Source organism: Dipteris shenzhenensis, chromosome 1 (assembly GCF_047967505.1).
Source record: "Dipteris shenzhenensis isolate YYH24624 ecotype China chromosome 1, Dip_SZ_1.0, whole genome shotgun sequence".
Taxonomy (NCBI): Eukaryota; Viridiplantae; Streptophyta; class Polypodiopsida; order Gleicheniales; family Dipteridaceae; genus Dipteris; species Dipteris shenzhenensis.
Genome location: NC_141596.1, coordinates 49,112,722 through 49,130,815, shown reverse-complemented (window position 1 = coordinate 49,130,815; position 18,094 = coordinate 49,112,722). Strand labels below are relative to the sequence as shown.

Sequence of the window (18,094 nt, the reverse complement as noted above, 5' to 3'; positions counted from 1 at the left end):
CAACAAGGCTAACTTCCAAGATGCCGCCCCCAAGGATGAACTCTGAATTGAGTGTTTGGTGATAGTGGTTTGCCTTAGATGTGGATTAAAAGCTCCATCAATGTCACCCATTGGCCATGTAGCCAATGCTACCCCCAAGCTTGGATGGAGCTAGTGATGCCCCTGGGAGGACGCCGCACTGACCTTGATTACTCCCCTTCCAAATCCCTTTTGAAGTCGACTCGCTCAGAAGCAGTCACATAGGCTTCCAACACCTATTCACCACTACCCCCATCACTTCGACCATAGAAGTTCAAAGATGCATGGCTTCAAGGCAACAATCATTCTATGGAAGGAGTTAGAACGGCCTTTGATTTTGGGTCCTGTGGATATCCTCACATTGCCAGAACAAATATTCATTGTCAAATATTCACAAGTGTTGGGCATCTTCTTCTGGCAAGAGGCCTAGAACAAAGTGGATTTATCTATATGTCCAATGATCACTTCATCCTTGGCATTTGACATGTCCGATCAAGGAGAGCTAATTGGGGACAGAGCAATCTAGATGGGCTAAGGGTTGGGGATGTCAGTATAGGATCCTCTCAACATTTATGCTCCACCCTATTGACAAAAGTAACGTCTCTTCTAGCATTAATTAAGTAATAGCTTACCGAAAGTAGACTCTTGTAGTTTGAGCTACCTTCAACAACTTCGAGTTTATGAGGATAGCAAGATGATGCATCCTTCCAAGGGATCACCCCCAACATAGCATGGCACTTGGGAGTAGTTCATTTTTCGTATAAGAGGATCAGACCCATGGCAAAAAGCAGAGTTCTCTAGACTCTACAGCAATCTTATATTTTCCTTTGGTCAACATTGCCTTCATGATTTGATGGAGGGGTTAGACTATTTCTATGTTGGGAACTTGGCCATGCATAGAGGTAAAACCACGGATATCCTAGCAAGCATGATGATGTCACATCATTCATTGGTTGTCCTCTATCTGGATCAGCTCATTAGGGGCCTCCTCAAAGAGAAGTGGAAACCCATGATAACCTCAATCAAGAGAGAGTTTGTGAAGCCATCATGCAAATATAAAAAGTGGGAGAGCATTAACCCCAAAAGAGGATGGGGCCTTTGGACAACAAATGACATTCATTAAAGTAGTGCGCTTTGTAGGCAAACTCTATGATCATGAACGAGCACTCAACAAAGACCTTGCGGCGCCAAGAGCAGAAGCTTGGTTCACCATGGATTGTGGATAGATGCAAATCTAGTAGACTCGCACTTCATGCGAGCCCTTTCACTCTGAAAGAGTGTGATGGGTATAATAGGGTGATAGGATGACACGCAATTTCATCAAAACACAGGCTCAATCTTGGCACGGACTCAACTCTAAAGCTTGAGGAACAACGAGGGCTACATCCATTCAATCAACAAGAGATACTCGAGATACCACTTCATTTTATAGACAACTTTTCCAAACAAAGGTGATCACCCCTGAGGTCAAAGGGCATGGAGAGGGCATGGGAAGAGATCTAGGCATAGGTTCCTTCAAAGGAGGTTCCTACTTCAATAGTCACTCCTTCAATGTCACTTCCTATGTTATGAAATACTCAAAGACAACTCCACAAATGTTGAAATGCTTGAGGCCTTGAAGACCCTCCGAACACAAAAAATGCCCAAGAGAGGTAACTTATCTTTGTGCACCTCATAGGACCTCTTTGACTTAGGGTAAGTACCCCAATTCCTCTTCCCTAGCTGCATTTCTTTAATCCCCAAGGGAGAGGTTAGGGCAAATATTCATAAGTGGAGGCTGATCATCTTATTAGACATGGCCTACAAGATCTTACCAAGGGATTGACCTTGTGGCTGAGACCTCTCAGCTGTGCTACGCAAAAGTATCTTTGTTCAAGGGGAGCATCTCACACGATATTTGCATCTTCTAGGAGGCCTAACAACAGCTTGTGATACTCCTTTACATGTCAAAAAAGCTCATGTCAAATTGGATTTAGCCTTTTCCTAAAAGGGCACAGCACTATGCAGCAATGCCTATGTTTGGGAGCTCAATGAGATTGTGGGATTTTTGCTTGATACACGAGGAGCTCTAGTCAAATCCCTATAGCAAGCCATACTAGAGAGGTCTTCTCCCTCAACACACGGGGGCAATTGCAACCTTTCTTTTCACTCTAGGATATAGGCTCTCAAATATGCATATCTACACACACGTGAGCATTTATTAATACAAAGATCTCTATACTAAATTTCTGTCAATACTCCAGAAGTGAAGGGCAAAGTCAGCCATAACAAAGGTAGCCACCCAAGATGAAAGCTATCAAAAAGTAGTCCATGTTCTCTTCATTCAAGCTACAACTGCTTGTGAAGACTAGCATTTTATTTTGCCATTGTGCATACATAATTGTAAAGTGTCTGCAAGCTTGGTAGTCTATGCATACACGTCTCTCTCACATGCATGCACATGTACTTACATAAATACACAATTACATACACATACCAGTACATATGTACAAATGCACATAGGTCTACCTTCACAATGCAGATCTGCATTTATGCATACAACCAGCTGGGCGCATATATATGTGCGTATACACATAAGAATACATGCCTACATGTAGTGTACATACATATGCGTACATTTATGTACGTAACATGCACGTATATAAGAGTGCATACATACATATAAATATGTGTATGCAGCCAAGTGTGCATGCAAGGAGACAGATAGGTCTACATTTACATATGCAGGTCTGCATTTATGCATAAAACTTTTCTCTACCCCCTTACCTCCCTCTCCCACCCCAAAACGAAAAAGGAATTGGCTCAGACTCCTGTTGTATAACCCTTTAAAGAGGTTGCTCTCTCTCTCTCTCTCTCCCCCTTCTTCCAAAAAAAGGAGCCCTGGCTCACTAAGTCAGAAATAGTTACCAAATATTCTTTCAGGATTTGATCAACAAAAAAAGTGCATGCTCCTGGTGAGAAGTTTCAAAGATAGCTTACAGTTGACAGAACCCACATCGGCCACCTAAAATTATTCAAAATGCAGAATCCTTGATTACATTGGAAAATATAATAAATTTAGCATTTTCCGAACATCCACTGGATTTTAAAGTCGCCATTCACCTCCATGCTTTGTGTCAGCGTCCCCGGACAGTTCCATTCTGGAATCTGTCATGATCATTGATAAAAATGGATTGTCACAGAACTTATCATGTGACAGACCTTGTCCACTTCCTGGTACTGCCAAAATAAATCCAAATGAGAGACACACTTGGACTGAGAACCATTGAAGAGACCACACCATGAGGCTGCAGCCTTAGTACTTTTGGCACGCCTTGATACTCCCAGTACAGATGCACCTGACGGGGTACCGCAATACATGTGGTCTTACCAGTCTTAGAGGAGAGAGCATACACCAATACAAGCACTGATGATCCACGAGCCCTATAGCTCGCCAGTCTAGATGTTAGCATCTGTTAAATTTCTTCTAGGACCCAACATTTACAAGCCTCAATCAGCTGCTGCAGTTAGAGGGCACTCCATCTGAAAGTATCCAATGTTATCATTACAGGTACATCTTCCAGGAAAAATCCTTCTACCTGAACACATAAGTAGGTCAATAGGATCCATCCGGAGTGGATATTAAGAACGAGCAACCTTATGTCCGGAGAGCCAATGGAACTAAAGAATCGTGCATTCACACTTGCTCTTCTTAGGTTTGTTTGATGGCTGCTTTTCTGAACCAGTACACAACAACAAAAGAAAGCTTCAGATCATCATTGGCCTCTCTCTCTCTCTCTCTCTCTCTCTCACACACACACACACACACACACATGGCATTTAAGAGCTTTCTTTTTTAATCCCCTCGTGGTAAAAGGCAACCCTTGAGTGTGAATAATTCTACACCTTCCTATACTTGTGTTGGAAACTCATCAAAGGGACATAGAGATATATACATAGTGCAGCATTAGAAAATGGAAGATGAAATGGAGTCATGACTCGTACATGGGATGTTGGCTCCAAACCAAGAAAACTCACAAAAGCAAACTTTTGAACTCTACACGAGTCTTAGATACCACAGCGTAATTTGGGAGCTCGATGTAGAGGAGCTGCTAGATCTCTCCCTATAATAGACCTTCTAGTCAACGGAACATACTTGGTTGATCAGGTACACCATACATGAGTGACAGAATGTCGCCAGATGAGATATACTAGTACTACTGCGAGCACATCACAGACAAACGTCACCCAGATGCACCCCTCTCTCAGCAAGCAAGACTGTAATATCACTGATTCGCACCAGGACACGCAGATGGCGATAGCTCCCTGACGCAGTGTTGTGCACTGTGGGTGACATGGACATGGTTAAATCTGAAGTACTAGCACACATAGCTTATCCAGCTCCTCAGAGATAGGTACTGCGATGCCCCAGATGGACTCAGGAACCTTGCAGACTTCTACATATACAGAGTCTCTATCTCTGCTTGGTTATTATATGGCACGGGTTTCCCATATACCAAAAGCATATTCCGAAACCTCCAGTGCCCTTTCAGGGTGGCCTTTAAAGGATTAAAAACTGGAAGTTGCTTAGGGAACCCATGTCAGTTCCCCACCCCCCCACCAAAGAAAAGAACCATCTATCCAATACAAAGGAGTGAGCTATCCATGAGGCGCTAGAAAAAGGCCACCTGTCCTGCAGGCTGCCTCGCAGGGTCCCAGCTCAATGCCTAGGGTACCCCAGACCAACAACCAGTATGGAGTATCTGTACCACCGGTGGATTCCTCAACACGTGAATATGTAGAAAATGCTTGCAGGCCAGGCCTTGCAGAAGTGCTCAAGCCTCTTGGCTATCATCCTGGAACCCTCTGAACCTTGGTCTCTCATGAGAACTCTGGATGCTGTTTGGAGTGGGGAACCGAGTCCCAAATGTCCTGCCATCACAGTATCCCCATCCACCAGGGATGCAAGAGAGCTCATATCTATGGGGAAGGCGTGCCACCCTTCAACCAACCAACCATGCCCCATGTGAACACCTCTCGAATCCGCTCCACAGCGCAATAATCCTGAGGGGGCACTGCCAAATCCTGTGGGCTGCCTAGCATCCCCATAGGCAGTGCAAAAGAGTCTCCATGTCCCCTATTGGCAACAATGAAAAGTGCCATCTACCCCCACATCTCATAAAGAAGGGACCCATTAGTAGACCTCCATGTACCACAAGCCAAAATAAATGAGAGATCTTTCTTGGCCAGGGCCGGGGCCTGGTCCATAGGTGTGACCAGAACCTGCTAATAACCTCCTAAGGCATCTGCTGCTCAAGCTGTCCAGCTCGCGAGGGGGTCCGAGGGTGGCTGCCAGCTGAAGATGCCTGCCAATATGGGTGGTGCAAGAGAATACCGGAATCTGCTCAATCCTCGAGCACCACTCCATAGCTTCCACTGAGCGAACTCATGCATGTGCAAGGTTGAGGATCCATGTCCATCTCTTCTCCAACCATCCCACTGCTCTCATCCTCTACCACTCTAGGGAGTTGAACCCACGACCTCCTCTGTGTCACTGCCAGCAAGTCACTGTCTCAAGGAGAAGTGTCCCTCTTGAACCAATAAACCAGACGACAGGGTCTGGCTGTCTGTGTGCATCTATCGCTGTGATTCCCTGAGTCGCTAGAGATGGATCCTTGCAGGCTGCCGTCCTGTAATTTGGAAAAACTACCTGGTCATCTTGTAATCTGCTGGACCCATTGGCCAGAGAAGAGTGGTATGAAAACTCTGCTCTATGGAGCTCCAAATCCTATAGCTCCAAACGTGCACACTCTAGGAAATCCCTAAGCCATGGGGACCCCAGATCCTACTCCTTGAGTCTCTCGATAGATGCTAGGTCTCGGCGAAGAGCTCTCTCCCACTCCTGAAGAGCAGATCTCCGTCTAAGAGTCTGGCAGTGGAGCTCCCAACTGCTCCACTGGATCCTCTGAGCCACCCATGCCGCCCACCCCTTGTCGGGTCTGAGTGCATCTATCCCTGCGATTCTCTTAGTCGCTAGAGATGGATCCTTGCAGACGGTGGTCATGTGATTTGGAAAAACTGCCTGGTCATCTTGTCATCTGTTGGACCCATTGGCCCGAAAAGAGTGGTATGAGAACTCTGATCTATGGACCTCCAAATCCTATAGCTCCAAACCCCCTAAGCCACTGGGACCCCGGATCCTACTCCCTGAGTCTCTCAATAGATGCTAGGTCTCGGCGAAGAGCTCTCTCCCACTCCTGAAGAGCAGATCTTCGTCTAAGAGTCTGGCACTGGAGCTCCCGACTGCTCCACTAGATCCTCTCAGCCACCCATGCCGACCTCCCTCCAAACCTCTAGAATAGTTGTGCCAAATTTCCAACATACTGCTGCGAGCCCCTCACAAATGTGCCAGTGCTCACTTCCACTCCTTGACTACTAGGGGAGACAGTCATGTCCCCAAGGACCTAGCTGGTCCGCTATCCCACTGTGCCCACCTGATGTACTGTAAGTCAGATGCTGGGGTCCGCATGCTGCCACGTGTACAATTCGGGACTTAGTCCCTTATGCAAAGATGTGTTGTGGTGTAGCTTGAATATATTCAAGGTTTGAGACCCTCCTCACTATCCCGCCGGCTCTTTTGGGATAGTGGGCAGGCTGACACTGCTATGGGCCATCCTTGCATCCAGTGTTTCCTTTGGACAGGTGGCATGTTTGAGCGCTCTTTCCTACCACAGTATCAGAGCCGGTTTTTGTCACTGACACGTAGCTTTGTCTGCAGCAACCTAGCTTTGGACACGTGCATTGCTGTGTAGACTTCGACCTGTACGTCACATTGGTCCTGCACTATTGGGTTATTGATGAAGCCTACTCTATAGTTGGCTCTACCATCATCTTGTCTGATCTGGCTTTCTGTTCTCCGGTTTTCCTCAAAAGGGCTGTTGGGAATGAGCTCCCCTCGTCCCCATGCTGCCATGAGTACAATAGGGGAACTAGACCCATATGCAAAGGTGCGTTGTGTATACCTTGAATATGTCCTTCAGGCTGGCTTCCTGCTGCTCCAGTCTGCTCCCAAGTTGCTGCTCCAATGGATGACTTGTGAGCTCAAATGGCTCCCCTTTTATAGGGCCATAGGCCATCCAAAAAGGACCAACCCAGCAGCCTATTCAGGCCGACCCAGGCAGGCCCAACCATCCAACCTGCTGGTCCGTGGTGCCCGACCTGGTTGGCAGCTCCTGGACAGCCTTCTGCTGGCCTGCCTGGCCAGTGGCATCCAGCCACTGGCCCAGCCATGTGCAGACCCAGTCAGGGTCTATTCCTGCCCCAAACCTGTCCATGTCACCTGCCAAAAAGTCGCCTCTCCTCCCCCTGCAGTTCTGCCTGAATCTGAAGCTGCTCCTGATCATTTCCAGCCTCAAAGGCTTCCGTACAGTTGTCTGCAGCAGCCCGTACACAGGCGCCATGTGTCCCATCAGTGCCTGCAATGTCTTGGGCTGATTACGATCTGTTCCAGGGTGTAATACCTGTGCATATCTCTTCAGGATTCGTCCAGATGATTGCGCCTTTGATCACACTCCCTGCTGCTCATCAGATCTGCTCCACACGCAGCCTCCAATGACATACAGGTGAGCTCCTTTTGTGCTGCCCACATGGCAGCCTATGTGCTGCCCATGTGGCAGCCCCATCCTATCATGGTCCAGACTCCACCTCCCCCACACTCTCCTCATATGGGAGCTTACAAATGGGGAGGTGACCAGCTATACTACAACATTGTCTACATAAGAAATCAACAGCTTCTGCTGGAATTTACATCCCCTAAAGAGAGAGAGCTACCAATATTGGAGACACCGATGAAAGATATTTCTCTTAGTTTTGAAGCAGCTAGATTAAACACTCTCGATTTTCAATGTTATAAGAGACCTTCTACCACTAAAGATTCTTCTACTTGGATAGCAAACTTTTCTCTATGGCTTTTAATAGGCACGAATCCTTGGAAGAAGAAAGTCAAACTTGACCCCTTTAAGAAAAGCTCCTTGGAAAATCAGTAGGAAGGACAGAAGTATCAGCAGCAGCAGCAGCAGCATGTCCTATAGAACTGTCAATGAAAGGAATAAACTTGTTATTACTAAGAAAAGCTCCTTAGAAAGTCAGTAGGAAGGACAGAAGTATCAGCAGCAGCAGCATGTCCTATAGAACTGTCGCGCTGAAAGGAATAAACTATTTATTACTATGAATGGCCAACTGTCGATGCTTGTAAGGTTTCTACCACTGTTTTGTCCTAATTGAAGGCCTTTTGTCCTAATGTTTCCACGTCTTTCTAAGCAATCCAAAGGCAGCCTCTCATGCCAAAAAAGACCTCTGCCCCTATTTTTAGCTGAGATGCACCGATGCAACCCTTGCTTTTCAGTTTTTACAAAAGATATCTCCTGGTAATCCACGGGATCACATGTAACTCTTCATTGTTGGCTCCTCATGCAACCTCCTAGACGCCATGCAACCCTACATTGTAGAAGTCATGCTTACATTTTCAATAGTTAGGACGACCAACACCACCCATGGGCAGATGATCTGAAATCAGAAAAGGCGGTGCTGACCACACTCCCCTCTTTTGTAGCGAGGCTGCCACCGAGCAACGAGGCCCTAAAGAGACTACTCGATACACTTGAGAAGTCATTGGCAATAGTGTCCACTCACATGCCCATGACTTCTGGGTAGAATCCCTACTTAGTCCCCCTCACACCAAGGACCTTTCAAGAAACCGCAAAAGAAGCCCTTGATCCAAGAAGGACCCAATAAACCGCAAAGAAGAATAAGAACAGAGATAGTAAACAAAAAAGATGGAAATAATGCAAAGGAATTAAACAAGCAACCCAAGAAAAATAGCACATTTCCAAATAAGAAACTTAGCTAGACTAGATGAAATTTCTTATAGAACTTGCAATGTCCGATAAGGTGACAGAAAAATATGCCTTCATAAGACTAGAATATATCAATCTTACAAAGTATTTTTTTATAAGACAAGCAAAAGAATCAGTAAGCGATTACAAATTAAATTATGAGTAAATGAGAAAACTAAAAATACAAATAACTTAGTAAACAAAGCTACAGTTATGTTCTCATCAATACCCAAGCATAAGCTGTCATCTAGGTTTCAAAAGATTCAAGAGTCTCTTTTACTACCTGGTGCTTACTAAGCTTTGAAATCCCAACCCCCAAACAACAATAACTTCGAGTTATATTAAGGAAACAAAGTATCAGAAGACAAATGAAATGCCGACACAAACACAAGAAAACAATTATTATTATCTGAGTTAGTTTATGTTTTAAATTTGAAAATAATAATAAATAATAGAATAAGGAGGTGGAAAAAATCTAAAACTAACAAGTACCTAAGACCAAATGCCCTCCAAAAAATAGAAATACGTATATAAATACATACATGCATATATGTATTATATATGTAAACATATATGTATATGTATATATTACATCTCTCTCTCTCTCTCTCTCTCTCTCTCTCTATATATATATATATATATGTGTGTGTGTGTGTGTGTGTGTGTGTAGAGAGAGAGAGGCACACACACACACACAGAGCAGAAGTTATATTAATGTTTGTGGAAGGCCCCATGGGCCTATGAGACAAAGTACACACCAAAAAGTTCCAATTACATTTGGGTAGCCAAAGAGTCAGGGAAGTCCCCAAGGCAACTCAGCCGATAACTATTTAGATGCATAGCTAAGTTTTAGTATCTTTGAAGCGGCCTGAATAACATCAGTTTAAGACTAAGAGTCTTTGGGTTTGGATTTGAAATCTCGAATCAGTGCTTGCACATCCTGATAAACCACCCACTTACCTTCCTTGTGTGCTTCTTTCGCTTTATTGAGTTCGATGTGTCTTTGTTTGAGCTGCGTCGAAGTGACGGAGTAAGCTCCTTAGATATCCAAATTATTGTGCCCTTCAGCTTGCATGAGAGAGAGAGAGAGAGGGGGGGGGGAGAGAGAGAGAGAGAGAGAGAGAGAGAGAGAGAGAGAGAGAGAGATATATGTAGATATGTATGTACATACATATAGATCTATCTAAATATGTATGTACGTAGTTTACATTTCTGTACATACACACATGCATGCGCGCTCACATCTGTGAGTGCGTGTGCGTGTGCGTGTGTTCGTTATTGGGCCTGGACTGATGGAAGGATCGAAAACATAGTCTTTGGTGATCTACTTTTTCCACTTTCCCTTTTTTCTGACGCTCTCTGCAGCAATCTTTCTTTGATTGTCTACAAACTGATTATATGGACTACAATGTACACTTGTAATATACTGAGATCTTCTGCTGATGTAATGTTCAGCTCCTCATTTAGGGGAAGCTTCTGTGTAATATAAAGCATCAAAATTTTCATCCAAAAAAATGTGTGTGTGTGTGTGTGTGAGAGAGAAAGAGAGAGAGAGGAGGGAAAAGGGAAAAGGGGGGGCGGGGGGTGTTGTGCTAAGATGATAGTGAGCCGTATCAAAAATTTCTTGCATGAGGGGTTACACACTACCCAATTTAGGTTCATTCCCCGCCGACATATTACAGACAATATTGCCAATGCTTATGTAGGGATTGCAAAAGCATTTGATACTATACAATGGGATTTCATTTCCCAAACTATGCAATCTTAGGGATTTGGAAAAAATGCAGCATCTTAACAGCTCTATCAAGATACTACTGCTGCTAGCATTTTGGCGGATGATCTTACTAATGAATGGACCCTTCATTGTTCAATATGTCAAGGTTGCTAGCATTTTGGCAGATGATCTTACTGATGAATGGACCCTTTATTTTTCTTATGCAATAGCTATTCATCCGATGCTTCAATAAATGGATCACTTCATAGCTACAGATGCACTGCATAGGTTGGAGATTGCTTTCTCCTTGGGTTTCTATTCATGCGAATCACATATGGTCCTACTTGTCGCCGATGTCTCCTCTCATCTATTTTGACATTGCCCCCTCATTCTTGTAACTTCTTGTTTTTTTATAGCAACATCTTCAGGCCTATTTCACTACTACTTGCTTTGGCAAGCTGTTCTGGCTCCTCCTGCTAGGCAGTAGTATATATTTTCTTTCATTGGGTTTCATTATTGGGTGCTATGGACTCTATGGAAGGACTGAAACCATAGGATCTTTGGCCCTGGCCACGTATCACTTCTTCCAGCAAATGGATTTCCAAAAAAAAAAGTGTTTGCGTGTGTGTTTTATGTGTAACATCATATTTATTCATTTATTTATAACACATTACACACACGTCTGCATGCGTGCATATAAGATGCTGTGCTCAAAAGACAGCATCTGTGTGTGCGTGCGTGCATGTGTGCAGGACTAACTGCAACTGAGAGGGAATGTAGAGAGAGAGAGAGAATAGAATAGAATAGAATGTTGTATTATCGTCCTCTGGGGGCCGAAAAACGACCCATGGGACCTCATCTGATCAGAGAAGATACAAAAAAGGAAGTCTCTGTCCCCCAAAGAGAAGGGGTGATAAAGTAACACAGTATCACTGCTTTATAGCCTACGACATCGTGCATTGTTCTCTGTGCTTAAGAATCCTACCAATATATGTGCCCAAGATAGGAGGATGTACATGCGTGAGTAGGCTCACAAGATTTGAGTGCCTCTCTACGACATTCTGAAAATCTTTCCTTATGTGGGCATACTGTGGGCATGTCAATAAAACATGTGCTTCTGTCTCCACGTCCTGCAAATCACGCATTTGGCAAATTCATTGATCTCTTGAAGTATCTCCCCAGGCTCCTCTCTCCACCTCTAGCATATGAGAACGGGTACGCATACTTGCAATATTACGCCTGACATTAATAGGTATGGGCATGCTTATGTATCTTTGAACATTGTCCTTTGCTTGAGCATATGTGCTCCAATAGCTGGGACTAATATGTTGGCAATAGTATTCAAACTTAGTTCTTTTCTTAGCTGATTGCCATTTGTGATGCAATGCTTCAAGGAGCGCTTTTTGCAGTGCCTCCTCATCCATTTTGTCTGAGGGGCTATCTAAATATGAGGCAACTTCCCACCTTTGGAACCAGCCATGAATATCTAGCCACCATCCTGAGGATAGTATCTTACTCTTATTTGTTTTTTGAAGTCTTCTACTTGCTTTCCATGCCTTTCTTGGTAGTCTGTGTATGTCCATGGCCTTGACCTTCTTGATGTATTTAAAAACTCTTTCCAATGCCCTTATTTCAATTGGTTTGGTGCCAGTCTCTAGAAGCATGATTGAGTAGGGTGTGGTAATTTTGATTCCCAAGTGCCTTCTGATGAATGATTTTTGCATCTTCTCAATATCATCCCATTTTGATGCTGAGATACTTCCTCCCCAAACTTCCACCCCATATAACACTATCTGTACAACATATGCATCAAAAAGGATTTGTCTGATACCCCATCTTATAGTGTCACTATTCCTGCAATCATTCTCAAACTGATAGTACTTACCCCACCCTGCATCAATCCTTCTTTGAACACAATCACTCCACCTGTGATTTGCTGGTATATCCACCCCTAGGTATTTGAAAGTTTGCACTCTTTCAATTTGCTGGCCATTGTACATAATATTTGGTGTGTTTGCTGGCTGTACTGTTTTGACTATCATCATCTTTGTTTTGTTGACATTAACAGCAAAGCCACTTTCCACACAAAATTTATGAAGTACATGCATCATCCATCCCACCTTTTCTGCTGTGTGTGAGAAGAAAACAACATCATCTGCATACAACAGCAGTAATACAGCATATCCCAAGATTTGAGGGCTGTCTATGCTCTTTTCTTGTAGTGTCTCCTCGACCGATTCTTCTAGTCTATCAATGCATAAGCCAAACAATGTAGGTGACAGTGGGCATCCCTGTTTCACCCCCATATTGCTGTAGAACGCTGTTGATAGCCCATTTTTTCCCTTGAGTTGGCATGTTACCTTCTCATATAGCCTGAAAACTGCTATCCTGAATTGGTGTGGTACTTCCAACTGCAACATTCTCTCCCATAAACTGTTTCTGGGCACCATATCGAATGCTTTCTTAAAATCTATAAAGCAACAAAAAAGGGTTTTGCCTTGTAGCCTACTCTCCTCCATTAAAACTCGTATAGTGACCAGATGATCCACAGTGCTGTGAGCTTTCCTAAAGCCTGCTTGTCCAATGGCCCTTTTTTTATGCAACTCTGCCCATAGGCTGAGTTCTGACTCAATTATTGTGCTAAACAGTTTTGCCATTGTGGAGCTCACCATTATGGTTCTATAATTGGTAAGTTGATTGCGGTTCCCTCCTTTGTAAAGTGGCTTTATCCAATTCTCTTGCCATTCGGGTGGAAAACCATTGAGCATTGCATCATTGAGTAGCCCTACTAGGCATCTTCGTGTGTATTCATTTGTCCATTTTATAAGTTCTGCACTCAATTGCACTGTTTCCGATGCTTTTCCATTAGCCATTTTTCAATTGAGAGAGAGAGAGAGAGAGAGAGAAAGAGACACACACACACACACGCACAACAAATTGACCCACAACTTCGAAGGCAGGATATAACAGTCCCTCTGTTCAGGTATCCGGTATCTCCAAAACCATAAACTGCACATTCTAACTGTAGATTCTCCCACGCTCAAAGGTACGGACAGATATACATGGATAACCTCTACATGAGTTGTCCATCTTAAACACCTTTCTTGACCTTCAGCAACCATGGATTTGTTACGGACAAAAAAATTGACTAACTGTGAACAAGTATAAGGTAAAATTAATCAAATCCCAAAATAATATAATAAGGAAAGCAGCCCCACTTTATATGTAGCATCAAACAAAATTTGTAAAAATGGGCACTCAACCAAGCAAAGCTTAAGGGATTCTCTGTCCCATCAAAAAAATCTACACAGTATTAAAATGAATGACTTGGTGATTATTGCTTACTGAAGAAATCTTAAAAACTAAGACGGAATGAAGAAAAGGTGGCTTATTTTCCAGCATTGCATTGAGAAAAATAAAGGTTGCTTTCACCATGGTGTGTGCTTAGCACGTACCAAGACCCTTGTCTAAAGCGGGTGGCCGCACCACCACATGCATAGTGATAACACCGCCAGGAATCTCTCCCACAGGTACCCTAGATTCTGCAAGTGTTTTGCTGTTCTCCAGAATTTTCCCAGCATTGATCAATTTCAGATCATTGATCGATCTGGGACTACTCTCCTTCTCTGAATAAAGTGAGAAAAGAATAATGCTTAAACAATAATCCAAGCATTCACTACCAAACAAGCAGATCACACTGAATTATGTGACTTATGTAAAGAAAAGAAACGGATGGTAGAAAAACAGAGAAACCTGAAGAATATGATACTAAATGTCATTTAAAAGGTAAATACCTTTGGGCCACTGTGCGAGAATACTCTCTTTCAACTTTGTGATGGTTGTGGCAGGAGCATACTTGATGGGACCAATGTCGGTTCCATCATACAGTCGAAATTTCAACTCCAATAGCTCCTCAACTGCCATCTCTTTTTCTCAATCAGCTGATCAAGATCTCACTTCACAATTTTGTATAAAGTGTTTTGTAATTCTGAGTGCTGAATTTCTCAAACCCCAGGTCTGCACCAATCACTACAACAAGCCTGGTACTAACCCTGGAAAAAAATTGAACGGGCAAGCTTGTCATCGTTTATTAAAACTTATAAAAATAGAATGAAAAACAAAGGTTAGAAATAAACATTAAGAGAGAGCGAGAGAGAGAGAGAGACGGGGGAGGGGGGAGCGGGGGCACGCAGGAGGGCATCTCTGGCAGGACATAACAGCAGAGCAGCATGTTACAGGCTTAAATGGAGCCAGTTGGCCAATAGCAGGGGCAGTAAGGGTCAGCTAGATCTGTTCAGCCCACTTAGCAATACAAGAACAGGCTCCCCTTAGAGACAGCCAGTGACACCTGAAGTCCGACTGTCTATCCTCTTCCAGTCAGCAAGCCAGCAGGGGTTCACAGTCATGAAAAGGAGGGTTCAAGCCCAGTTTTGTTGAGCATTTGGTAGTTGCAATATACCTTCATAAAACTAGAATACATCCAATCTTACAGATTAAGTTTTTTATAGCACAAGCAAAAAAACAAAGGAAAAATATTTAAAAGAAATGAGTAAATGAGAAAAATAAAAAAGAAGAAAAGGAACTTAGTAAGCAAAGCTACACTTATGTTCTCATCAGTACCCAAGCATAAGCTGCCATCTGAGTTTCGAAAGATTCCATCTGCATCCACTACAGCAGCAGCAAGCAGCAACTCAGCTGCCTGGTTCACTCAAAGGAGGACCTTCAGTTGTATTCCATGTATCGCCAGCCCTAGTGGCTCAGTTGTATTCTAAGGCCAAGGCAAAGGCCATAGTAGTTAGCGTACATGGACGTCTTCCGTTGTCAGAAGTAGTCCATGTAGTTGAGTTGGGAAACATAGATATGATGCATGTTACATAGGTCTCAGAGCATGTTTAGATCATGGGGCGCACAATTTTCGTCTGCAAAGTATGAATGGAAAGGTCCACCCTAGGGGTAAGTCAGTCTTGGAGAAGGGACCGGTTTGAGAGAATAAACTCATACCACCCCCCTTCCTCACAGTGTGAATGAATTTTAGCACATTCCCCATTAGACACTGATCTTTAGTTCTCCATGACACCAAATGCAGGACGAAGCCTATTCTCTTTGGGGGGAAAACCGTTTATGACCAATTTTATAGATGTGTAATAAGAGTGAAGACACTATGCTTCTAATTCCATGCTGCTCATGTTAAATTTAAAGAAAAAAAGCGGACGCTTATGTGAAATAAGGGACACTGCGCGCGCATATGTGCAAGTGAGCATGCGTGCATGCCTGCGAGCGTGTGTGTGTGTGTAGAGAGAGAGAGAGAGAGAGAGAGAGAGAGAGAGAGAGAGAGAGAGAGCACCGCCATTGTATGGGCTGCAACATCTCCTGCCTACAGGGCAGAGCATCTCAATGTTGGTGCACAAAGCTGAAAGTACAAAAGCTTGACAATTCCACCAAAAAGATCACCAAATGTTGGACCCAGAGCTGCAGCACCAAGCCTCCTCACTGTAGGTAAACTGAACTCCCCTAATGCGCTAGGGATGCCTTTCTCAACCAAACTACTCCGTGCACAAAGCTAAGTACACAAGTAGGGTTAGCCACAAGCCTCAAGGAAGTTGCCTACTTACAGATGGCAAGCTCACTTGCCCATTGGGCTGCCATAGTCACCTGTTAGTGGCACTGTTAAAGGTTGACTTGCCTGTCTCAGAGTGGCTATCCCATGGGCTGCATGATTCTGACTCTGACTCCTACTGACAATATGGGGCATGTTACAATCTCTTGGCTCCCATATCTAATCAACATGCCGACTGCTGCATTGTGATCGGGAGAGCAAGAACTCACTTTGACACAAATGGAAACTTGGGAGCCTTCCATGCTCTCAAAGATCTTCTATGCAACTACATGCTCTAGGCTAAGGCCTCTTCCACTGTGATTTCTTTCCTAGACTACTATGCATTTACAAAAAGGTAGGTAGCAGGCATGTCCATGTGACATCTCCTTCTGCATAATTCTAAAAAGGATCAGGTCAAATGCATGGTCTCCTTGTACATGCTAAGGAGGTTGGGACAGACATCGAAAATCTCTCGCCAGACCAAATGGCTTTGTGAGCTTGTATCGTTGAAAACTGCAGGTCGGTCTGTAATTAATGTCATGCAAAGAATCTGTTCAGACCTCAACGCCTCTCCCTCATGTATAAGCTCCAGCGGTTCAGCATCGTTCACCTCCTCTCCAGTGTACATCTTCAGCTATTCCCCATGGAAAACTGGATGCATGTGCATAGCCTTGTTTAATGACTCACAGGTACATTCAATCTCCTTTTGAATAGCTGCATGTATCATATCATATGCTTATTAACTTGCAGTGGCTCTTGCACCTTGGACAATACTATGTTTAACAGACTCAAATCACCTACTCATAATTCTCTAGTATCTTCTATGCTTGATAGACTTTTTCTATAAAGGGTTTCTTCCAATTGCATAAGGAAAAAATAAATCAAACTGCCTTGAAGCAAAGACAGATACCCCTCCAAACTACTCTAATGCTCGCTAGCTTCAATACATCAGATGCAAGCTGAGCATCTCTCTTTGTCCATCAGATTCGAGATGGAATCAACTACTGAAATTCGGCTTGGTGCGAAAGGCGTCAAGCAATGCCCTCCAAAACTCACTAGTTAATTTTGAATCTGTGCAACACTAGGGAACGCAGAGGTCCACAACTTGGATACAAACAATGGATGAAAAGCCTTAGCTATCTCATCAGATGTCACTATCAAATTGCAAGGAACCACATGACAGATTCGCTTAAGCAATCTACTACAGTAAGCGTTTTCCACCAAGCCCTAAAACCTCCTAAAGGATCCAGCTGCAAGGATTCCAACTTGGAATATTGTGGATCAAACAGAATCTGAAGTGTTGCCAAGGAATAGACAAGCTTGCTTGGCCATTGTGCTGTCCATTGTGCCGCATGGCCATTAATCTACCCATAGGATCCAAAAACTTCCTCCCTATGAGTCCTGTATCTAGAGCCCTCTCTTTATCCATCAGATTCGAGATGGAATCAACTACAGAAATCCGGCTTGGTGAGAAAGGCGTCAAACAATGCCCTCCAAAACTGACTAGTTAATTTTGAATCTGTGCAACACTAGGGAACGCAGAGGTCCACAACTTGGATACAAACAATGAAAAGCCTAGCTATCTTGTCAGAAGTCACTATCAACTTGCAAGGAACCATATGACAGATTCGCTTAAGCGATCTACTACAGTAAGAGGTTTTCCACCAAGCCCTAAAACATCCTAAAGGATCCAGCTGCAAGGATTCCAACTTCGAATCTTGAAATATGGTGGACCAAACAAAATCTGAAGTGTTGCCAAGGAATAGACAAGCTTGCTTCCTCCATATGAGTCTTGTATCTAGAACCCTCTCTTTATGTATAATAAAAGCCTCTCCTTGGGCCTATTGCTCAATCTCGTTGGTCACCACAGCATTGATCCTCAAGCTAGAATGC

The 18,094-nt window shown here is 43.7% G+C and overlaps 1 protein-coding gene across 2 annotated transcripts; it reads right to left on the bottom strand.

Annotated features, from left to right (window-relative positions):
- Positions 1-2,999: 2,999 nt before the first annotated feature.
- LOC147905966 (membrane-anchored ubiquitin-fold protein 3-like) lies at positions 3,000-14,681 on the bottom strand. Of its 2 annotated transcripts, XM_087382474.1 has the most exons (4): positions 14,400-14,681; positions 14,061-14,231; positions 3,655-3,734; positions 3,000-3,596 (listed from the first exon to the last, which is right to left on the bottom strand). In XM_087382474.1, exons 1-3 carry the CDS (start codon positions 14,527-14,529, stop codon positions 3,679-3,681), a joined length of 357 nt encoding a protein of 118 aa, XP_087238600.1. In that variant the 5' UTR covers positions 14,530-14,681; the 3' UTR covers positions 3,000-3,596; positions 3,655-3,678. The 2 variants fall into 2 exon arrangements, with proteins under 2 accessions (XP_087238600.1, XP_087238591.1); XM_087382465.1 differs by having other exon boundaries at positions 3,000-3,734.
- Positions 14,682-18,094: the final 3,413 nt, after the last annotated feature.

Excerpts from the sequence above, each read along its gene's own strand:
- LOC147905966 (XM_087382465.1), bottom strand. The coding sequence starts at position 14,529 with ATGGCAGTTGAGGAGCTATTGGAGTTGAAATTTCGACTGTATGATGGA. Across the intron at positions 14,232-14,399 it reads TCTCGCACAGTGGCCCAAAG|AGAAGGAGAGTAGTCCCAGA; the intron begins GTATTTACCTTT and ends CACTTTATTCAG. Across the intron at positions 3,735-14,060 it reads CGCTTTAGACAAGGGTCTTG|AAAAGCAGCCATCAAACAAA; the intron begins GTACGTGCTAAG and ends GTACTGGTTCAG.